Source organism: Pseudoliparis swirei, chromosome 7, assembly GCF_029220125.1.
Source record: "Pseudoliparis swirei isolate HS2019 ecotype Mariana Trench chromosome 7, NWPU_hadal_v1, whole genome shotgun sequence".
Classification (NCBI taxonomy): domain Eukaryota; kingdom Metazoa; phylum Chordata; class Actinopteri; order Perciformes; family Liparidae; genus Pseudoliparis; species Pseudoliparis swirei.
This window is the reverse complement of record NC_079394.1, coordinates 23,921,270-23,931,233: the sequence shown is the minus strand read 5'-3', so window position 1 is coordinate 23,931,233 and position 9,964 is coordinate 23,921,270. Positions and strand designations below refer to the sequence as shown.

The 9,964-nt window shown below is 43.8% G+C and overlaps 1 protein-coding gene across 1 annotated transcript; it reads left to right on the top strand.

Moving 5' to 3' along the window:
* The first annotated feature begins 3,214 nt into the window (after positions 1–3,214).
* Positions 3,215–9,463, top strand: fsta (follistatin a). The gene is given in 7 exon segments (XM_056419871.1): positions 3,215–3,381; positions 4,718–4,909; positions 5,159–5,377; positions 5,541–5,765; positions 6,199–6,429; positions 8,242–8,255; positions 8,257–9,463. Coding segments are annotated over 7 exon segments (1,035 nt in total). The 5' UTR covers positions 3,215–3,302; the 3' UTR covers positions 8,332–9,463.
* Positions 9,464–9,964: the final 501 nt, after the last annotated feature.

Sequence of the window (9,964 nt, the reverse complement as noted above, 5' to 3'; positions counted from 1 at the left end):
TTGATGGGGCAAGTTGGATCACTGCTTAGTATTGAGCTCTGTCTAGTTGTCTGTCTCCACCTAGTGGCTATAACAGGTACAGTCCTCAACTACGTCACACATAGATGTGACCACGCTGCTGGTCATGTCATCTCACCGGCTGCAGGACCGTCAACAAAATGACTCCTTTTTAGATCGCTAGAGACAAACAATGCGCTCCTTGCCTTCCTTTCATTTGTTTTCCTAATTAAACGTTTTTTGAGAGGTTACTAAAATCCGTGATTCATCAGGCAGATCGATAAACTTCACTAGCTGCTTTCAGCTTTGCACCAAACAGGTTCAGTCACATCTCATGTGTGTTGGCGGACCTCCTCCACAAGGTGGCAGCATTACACAGATGACAAGTTGGCTTTCTCTCACACACACACACGCACACACACACACACACACTCACACATCACATCATTCAATAATTTAAGACCCATTTTCGGATTGTGTTTCTCTTGTCTCTCAATCTCACTTTTAGAGACCTGCGTAACAAACCCTCTTCGGACCACTAACCCTCAACTCTTCAAGCCCCCCCCCCCCCCCCCCCCCTCAAACTCGATTAACTTCCTCTCGCGTTGTTTCGACTGTCGCCACTCGCAGCATCTTTTTCTTCAGCATTCACTTCTGGCAGGATGGAGATATGCGATGTGATGCATATTATTTAGTTATGCTTGCCATAGTTGATGATATGTAGCACAGGTGTGGAAGGGTGTGAAAACACCTCTTCATCCCTGCAGGGGTTTCCCCCGCAGATGATTGGCAGTTACAGCCAAACAAACTTGACCCGTGGCCCAAAGGGATGATTGCTCACAAATTGCTGCAATATTGCAATCCCCCCCTCACATACACACAAACAAAATGATGTCATAGTAAATAATTTGATAACTCGGCCCCCTTTTTTTTGGCATGAATGTGATCATAATTTTTTTTGTATATCCTTTTTTTGCTCATTTATTTCATTTGATGAAAAACAAAAATGTCGTCATGCATGTTCTGAGCAGAAAAAAAGTGTTGATCTTTTTTAACGCAACATTATATCTATTTGCATCAACCAATCAGTGCTGCCTCATAATCCACCACAGTTTACGTCAAAACGTGCGCCGCGGGGGTCCGTCTTGAGCCAAACTCAGTTGCGCAGACTGGGATGCGCAGCAGCGCCTGTCCCCGCTGCTGCTGCTGCCATTAACGGCTCCAGACGAGCAGCCAACACTTTAAACTTGATACAGCGGAGGCAGAAATGGACTCGCACGTCAGGGAGTGTTTATGTGGAAGCTCCGACTCCACAAAGACTCTAATCCCACAAGTCTCACACACGCACACGCACACACGCCACAGACGCTGCGTCGTTTGCCAAACATTTTTTTTAGATTTCGAAAAAAGAAAAAAAGGTACTTCTGCATTGTTTGAGTTGGTTTATAAAATGTTCATGTTCATCAAATTGACATTCTATTGTTTTCCCTTAACTCACATGGAGTAAACAATAACCAATGTTCACTCTGCTTGTTAAGAATAGAAACAGTGGACCTCCTCGAGTGTGGCATTCAAGTGCAGCATGTGCCGCTCGGACAGATCGCTTTCTACTGACTGGTTGCGTCAAAACAGCGCATTCTGGGGCAGAAAGTTCCCCCGGTGTACTGCGCACGTGCGCCTATATGCACGGGAGTGCAGTTTCGTATTCTGTATATTGAGGTACACGTTTGAAGAACAATAAACACATATTACAAAGCTTTGTGTTTGCATGTGACCTGTTGGCTCAAAGCTTCTCCCAGGTGACAGAGGGTGGTGGGTCCTGTGTGCCGAATCATAACAGCGGGAATATGCGATGATACTCAGTAGAATGTTGATATTGTTGTAGATTAGTTTTTTTATTGAATAACCACTTTCTGCGTGTGACGTTTATATTCATCTGTTTGTGTTAATGATCTTTTGTAATAAAATAAAATAAAGTTGGTGCAACAAGAGGAATACAAGTTTGGTGAATGCAACACATAGGTATAATATATTATATAATTTCTGCTTTTATCCAATGATCTGTTTCAGAACACAGCCTATAAGTAGAGTTTGTATTTCATATGTATTCATCCGCTGGATTAAAACCACACAACAACAAGAACACATCAGTGGGTCGCAGTGTCTTCTTCTCCCCGGCCGACAGATGATGAACTCCCCGGTGTCTGATTCACACGTTGCTCTTTTTCTCCGGAGAGCTGTAACCAGAGTTCCGCTGAAGAGGTCGCGCAAGGACTTCTGACGGAGTTCAGCCTGTGCGTCAGTGAGTGGTCCGCCTGTGTGTGTGTGTGTGTGTGTGTGTGTGTGCGCGCGCGTGCGCGCGTGTGTGTGTTTCATTCAATGAAACGCAACACTGCGCTCCTCTGTCTGAAGCCTCTTCGGAAACAGGTTTGATTATATTTAAAAGCTTGACCCGGGAGAGGAACCCAAACAACTGTCTGTTCTAATATTAGCCGCGTGCGGCTGCGAGACTGTTATGAATTCTTCTATTATTGTCTGAGGGCGCGGATTGTATAGCAAAAAGGCAAAAAGAGTAACACTTTTGGCTGCAGTATGGTGGGAAAGAATATATCAGTCACCTGATAAATAGTGCTGGCTGTGGGCCCGTTTGATCAGACGGTAACAAAGCGCCTGATATATGAGTAATAAATGACTTTCATTATCACTGTCGATATTATCATTAATATCCATCCATACATATATATATATATATATATATTGTTGTATGTATTACTGATTTAAAGGCGCATGTGCGTAAAAGCGAGTGAGATACCCGCGTGCCACTGATATCGCGATGAAAGCAAAATAAAATAAAAAATAAAACATTAATAATATTCTCCATCAAAACACAAATCCACATCAACTTGACACAGTCTCTTCTTCTTCTTCTTCATCTTTTTCGTCTTCATTTTATGACAAATTCAGCAGTGTATACAGCTTCACAGTATCCTCCAATTATTGTGTGCAAAGAGAAAGTTTCTCGTAACGATGTCACCTGATTGGGATTGAAAGAACTTTGGCAAAGGAAAAAAAGAGAAAGAGAAGAGAAAAAAAAGAAAAAAGAAGAAGAAAAAAAAGAGAAACGTCTCCCCACCCCCAACAGAAGAGGAGACCGCCCACCAGAGACAGTCAACCCGAGACCCCTTATAGATTTAAAAAGAGAGGCTGCATTCTCAGACTGACACTTATTCAACACTGCCACCTTAAGCAGATTACTTTGTGCGCCGTTTGTGTAAAACACGCCGCTCACTTCGCGTCTCTCCATCATGTTCAGGATGCTCCAGCCGGGCTTTTTTCTCTTGATCGTATGGCTTTGTCACCTCATCGGACATCACAAAGTTCACGGTAAGCTTTCTTCAAGTATTTTTCTTTTATTCATCATCATCTTTTCTTTTTTTGTGTTTTGGAGAAAAAATAAAGAAGAAGAAAAAAAAAAACTTCCGACGTGCTGTCAGCCACACACACAGATACAAACACACACATTCACACGTACGCACACACATTCACACACACATAATCACGACCACGTCCAAGTATCGGAATATTTGCTGCAACCGAGAAACTTTTCAAAGTGAGTTTCCTTATTATTTATTTTTTGGAGGGGGACAAACAAAAACCTTCTCTGTGCATCAGACCGTGCGTGCGCGTGTACAACACAGGTGCCATATGTGGTGCCACTTCGAAGTAACAGACTATAGGCACGCGCGTGGAAGCCGCCACGCCGCGCTGGTATCTCTGCGCGTGACAGCGGCTCGCGGTGCGGTCTGCGAACCCCGCGACACAAGTTTAGAAATATCCACTGTGAGTTCTTTAAAAGGGTGTGTTATGAATATGTGTTATGTTTATACCCAGCTTTGTGTGCGTGTGAAAAAAACTCGAAGCTTTATTTGTGGTGGTGGTGGTGGGGTGTGTGTGTGTGTGTGTGTTGCAATTGTACATGTTTAAGACAGAAAAAGGAGGATTCTTTTGCACTTATAGCATTTTTGTGCAAAAATATATCATAGAAATATGTCCTCGATTTGAGCAGCAACACCAGCTCGTGAACACTTCATGGCATATGCGTGTTTGCGTGTGCGTTTGTGTGTTGTTGGTTCAGACATCCTGCTGGATCAAAGGCTTTTTTTTTTGCCCCGCAAGAAATGGAATAACTATTCTTGTTTTGTTGTTGTTGTTGTGTTGTTGTTGTTTTATTTTTAAATCAACTTGTTCACACTTGACGTGTTCATAAGCAAGGCGTTGTCTGTCTGGGATATTGTTCTCTGTTTGGAGAGACTAAAGAACCGAGGCTCTCTGAAGGAGATTGGCTGCTATTTAACGCTGTCTAGACGCTCCACTTTCTGTCCGCTGATAACAAGGAGGCTCTGGGAATAAAGGACCCCCCCCCCCCACACACACACACCCTCCAGGATAGATTCTTCTCACTTTTAGATGGGATGGGGGGGGGGGGGGGGGGTTGTGGTTTGCATTGTAATGACTGTCAGTCACAGATGGGAAAGGCAAGTCTCGTAAAAAAAAAAAGTCAGACAAAAATACAGCCGGGAGGGAGAAATGGGAGGGAGGGTCTCGGATAATACTGCTGCATGTATGTGTGTGTGTGTGTGTGTGTCTGTCTAGTCCGTCTGGGTCAGCGGTTTCAGACGTGCGACATTCGGCGATGTTTAATCTTGTCTTCCGTCCACAGCTGGGAACTGCTGGCTGCAGCAGGGGAAGAACGGGAGGTGCCAGGTGCTCTACATGCCCGGGATGACCAGGGAGGAGTGCTGCCGGAGCGGGAGGCTGGGGACGTCCTGGACCGAGGAGGACGTCCCCAACAGCACGCTCTTTCGGTGGATGATCTTCAATGGCGGGGCTCCTAATTGCATACCTTGCAAAGGTGGAGGTGCACTCATTTCCCTTCGTTATCTTCACAATACACATGCACCCCTCAAGTCATTGTTGCTTAAAACAGACCCCCCACCCCCCCAACAAAAAAGAGGGTATCTTTGCGAGCTCCGAATTGCGTATTGCACGATTACGCACTTTATGCTTGAATTTCTACGCACAAAGCCGAGCATTACTCCCCCCCCCCCCCCTAGCATCACATAACCTAACGTGGATTTCCCCCCCTTCTTTTTTTCTTTAGAAACCTGCGATAATGTTGACTGCGGGCCCGGGAAGAGGTGCAAGATGAACAGGAGGAGCAAGCCGCGCTGCGTGTGCGCACCGGACTGCAGCAACATCACTTGGAAAGGACCTGTCTGCGGCTCAGACGGGAAGACCTACAAGGACGAATGCGCACTGCTCAAGGCCAAATGCAAAGGCCACCCCGACCTGGACGTGCAGTACCAGGGGAAGTGCAAGAGTAAGTGCGCGCGACGTGTAACCTCTCCGCACTTTGTCATACTTTGTGTCACGTCTAGACTTCTTCTTCTTCTTCATATTCTTCTTCTTATTTTTCTTCTTCTTCTTCTTCTTCTTCTTCTTCTTCTTCTTCTTCTTCTTCTTCTTCTTCTTTGTCTCCGAAGAAACGTGCCGCGACGTCTTGTGCCCCGGCAGCTCCACGTGCGTCGTGGACCAGACAAACAACGCGTACTGCGTGACGTGTAACCGAATTTGCCCCGAGGTGACATCGCCCGAGCAGTACCTGTGCGGAAACGACGGGATCGTGTACGCGAGTGCGTGCCACCTGAGACGGGCAACCTGTCTCCTGGGCCGGTCCATCGGAGTGGCGTACGAGGGGAAGTGCATCAGTAAGTCTGCCACATGGAAAGCCCCCGGACTGTGACTGCACGTTGCTTCAGCTCTGCAGTCATTTCACTGGCAGTTTTATTTTGTCCCAACATTCCACTGAAGAGGGGGGTCTTGGAGAGAGAGAGAGAGAGAGAGAAATTTGCTCAAGAAATGATAGACATCTTATTATTTCCTGATGTTGGCAGCACTATGCCATATGGGAGAGAGAGGGGAGTAGAGAGGGGGTGGGGTTTGTGTGTGTGTGTGGGGGGGGGGGGGGGCAAAACAGGGCAGTGCTGAGGGCCATGAAGAAACGTTTAAAGTTAATATTTTAGTCAGATGGATTCTTATCCAGAAAGCAGTCATGGTAATGCATCGAATCAAAGATGTCCCTCCTTCCTCTTCCTTCCTCTCCCTCTCTCCCTCGCTCTCTCTCTCTTTCTCTCTCTCCAGAGGCCAAGTCGTGTGAGGACATCCAGTGCAACGCGGGCAAGAAGTGCCTGTGGGACGCGCGCATGAGCCGGGGCCGCTGCTCGCTGTGCGACGAGCTCTGCCCGGAGAGCCGGGCGGACCAGGCGGTGTGCGCCAGCGACAACGCGTCGTACCCGAGCGAGTGCGCCATGAAGCAGGCCGCCTGCTCCCTGGGGGCGCTGCTGGAGGTCAAGCACTCGGGATCTTGCAACTGTAAGTAGTAGAGAGAAACGAAAGCGAAAATATGAAAGAAAAAAATGAACACACGGAACAACCCCCCCCCCCCCCCCATCTCCAAGCAAAAAGACGCTTGATGCTTCCCCATCAAAACAAACCTCCCCTGAGAGTGCACCCCCACCGAGAACCCCACCCCCAACCCCACCAAGCATTTTTTTTTTAAAGATTTGACTTCTTCTTTCGTTTTTTAAAATCCAATACTTCTGCTAAACAACATACTCAAGAGGTAAATGGAAAGACAAACAAAAGCATATAGCTGTATATCAGCGGACCTTTAAGACTCAAAAAATACATTTGGTTTGCCGTGGAACCATCCTAATATTTAAAAGTAAAAGTTATGGTCACGTTAGTTGGCCTGAAATCTCATGCAGTTAAAAAAAAAATTCATTATTATAATAATTTTTTTGCGGGTTTATCTTTATGATAGTGGTCATATCTTTACAGCTTGTAAATTCCATGGTCGCATTTGTTAATCTCATGGTAACGGTGTATTTAGTGTAATATTTTTTTGGCATTATTATTATCATTATTATCATTTCCCTTTTTTCGATTCAAAAATGCCCTGCCTCTTGTGACATTCACCACGCTGCCTACATGTCAGTGAGGCTCCTCCATCCGCTCAGTGTGCATGAGGTGATCCGAACATTGGTGCCACGTTGGCGACGCAGACCATGTGACTTTGGACTTACCGAACGATAGCCTCGAAGGGAGCATCGGCATTTTACATTCCGAGCTGCTATGTGAAAGAGAGCCCCCCCCCCCCCCCCTTGTTAACCCCTCCCCCACTCTACCAAACACCACCACTGAGTATGCGACGGAATCCAAGGGGACCAACTTTATGATCACCTCATGAGCTGAATATAAATGTGATGCGATGACAGTGTGAGCTCGTACAGAACCACGCTCTCCTTCTCATCTCACTAGCTAACTTTTTTTTTTTTTTTTTTACTGTGCGTGCTGTTTCCAGTGAATGTATTGTGTATCAGAAATGACAAATCGATTTGGATTGATGAGGGACTGCCTGTTTATTTTCTTCATATTGTCATTTGCTCTCATTTTTTTGTGGGGGTTTCTTTTCATGTCTTTCTTTCTTTTTTTTATGTGTCCGATGTAAATCTCTTCTGTGCAAAGAAAAGAAAAAATACCTCAGAACTGTGTTGCTGCTCTCTGACCTGCTTGCTAAGGCCAGGCTGCGACACAGAGTCCTCCCTCCCTGTGCGTTTGAGCCAGACAATAACAATCGGAGCAAAAGGAAAACCAGCAAATCCGAGAACACAAGAGCACCTTTTTTTCTTTTCCTTTTAGTTTTGAGGCACGTCTGCTTTCAGGGGAATCATGCCCAAAAGAGACAGAGCCACCGGAGTCCATCCAGTGCCCCCTAGCCCACCTTGTGACTCCCTAAACACCGCCCCCCCCTCCCTTCCTCACAGAGCCTCCCCTTGCACCCTTCTTTTCCATCGGCCCGCAATTTTGTTTCTCTTGTTGCAGCCCTGACTTATTAAGTTTCATGATTGCAGATGCCACAGTGTTTGTTGATGCCAAGTCACACAGACCCACACACAGAGAGATGAATAATCACACACACACACACACACACACACACACACACACACACACACACACACACACACACACACACACATACACACACACACATATAAAGAAACGAAAGGGAAGCTGTGTGCCAGGGGCTTTACTGTGAGCTTTTTAAATTTTTTTTAAACATTGATATTCTGTGCTGTTGTGGTCCATATTCATACAACAGCTACCATATATTCTCCCATATAGCCATTACAGAAGACCATGGAGGAGGATGAGGAAGATGAGGACTCAGACTACATGGCCTATGTCCGTATCTCCTCTATACTGGATGGATAGGCCTCCCGTCACTAGGGGAACATCCTAGGGCAAGGAATCATGTCCATACTGTACATTATGTGTATGCTTATTTATTTTTAAAAGAAAAAGGAAGTATACATATAGTTCAGTCTGCTAGATGTTTATTTATACTTTTTGTTGTTGTTGTTGTGTGTTTTATAATTTATACATTTACAATGTCAGGCTTACTATCTACCATGATATATATCGTGTTACCACTCATTTCCCCCATATTTGTTGTTGTACTTTTTGACTTTTTCTTCTCTCTTTTTTTATCATGAAGAAATATATTTGTCCAAAGAGAAGCAGTGTTATTTATTTGTCATGCTACCGTGTAAGTAAGTCCTCTCTACAAGCTGTAAATTGCATTCCCTGAAGCTGTACAAAATCTGCTTGTTCCTGTCAAATCTCTATCACAGATGTTTATGTCACACATACGTAAATGCATGTTTAGGCTGTGTGTTTATTTATTGGGAATATATCAATCATTTTATGTACAGTAAGTGTTTCCGGTTTGTTTACAACTCACGAGAACTGACCAAAGGGATTATCTCAATGGTTTTGCAAAAAAAAAAGAGCATCGTAAAGGTTGCAACACAGCAGTGATGAAATGGAACAGAAGAAAAAGAAAAAAAACTCAAAACGAGCCATTTGTCTTTCTTTTCCTATTTCTTTGGTTACTTCTTAGTTTCAGCCCTTTTAGATTTGTTTCCGAACGGAGACGATAACTTAAAGACATTCAATAGCATTCATTTTGTCATACCACATTAGAGCAGAGGTAAGTTTTGGACAATACTTGATTATTTTTGGAAACAATGTGCCATTGACATTTTTGTCTGCTGTCTTCTTGCCAATGTGCTCCATATTTCTCTCTGAGAGCTCAAATAGGACGAACGTACTGCAGTACTCTATATCAGCCGTCATCACTTTGTTCCCTTTTTTGTTTCTGTTTCTTTTCTTTCTTTTCCAGAATACATTTTTATTTTCAAACATCACAAGAGAAATACAAAATTCTGTTATGAATATATAGTTTTGTATTTTTTTATGTAAATGTCATATGTACATACAAAGTTTGATGGTATTTGTACAGATATGAAGAGTGAAACAATAAAAGTTTTTTCCTTATACTTTTCTCTGACTGCTGTATTATTCCTTTACGAATAACATGTTGTGAAACTTGGCACAAATGCAGATTTGTTTAATTGAAATTGGGACCTAAATCATATATGTAGAGCTATATGCATATAAGATATATGGTGGAGCAAAGTACACAGTGAGATGAGATATATTTATCTACTGTGAATGATGTTTGAAATATATTTCATACTGTGGAATCAGTCCTTTTATATCTCTGGGTTTATTAGGCTATTCAATAACACTTTATTTCAGACTCAGGGTCCCCAAATAGAACAAAACACATCCAAACAGTACAATTAAAATACATAGACCTCCCAATGCCTTATAAAGATACAGCTGTACCAATGCCTTAGCTGAGACTGATAAGTATTACACTTTATGTTTGATAAAACTCAAGATGATTTCATTTTCAGTCATTAACACGGCAAATAAATGTATACTAATATTTCTTAAAACAGTTTGTGAAGTATCTGCGGACACACACATAACGCCAACG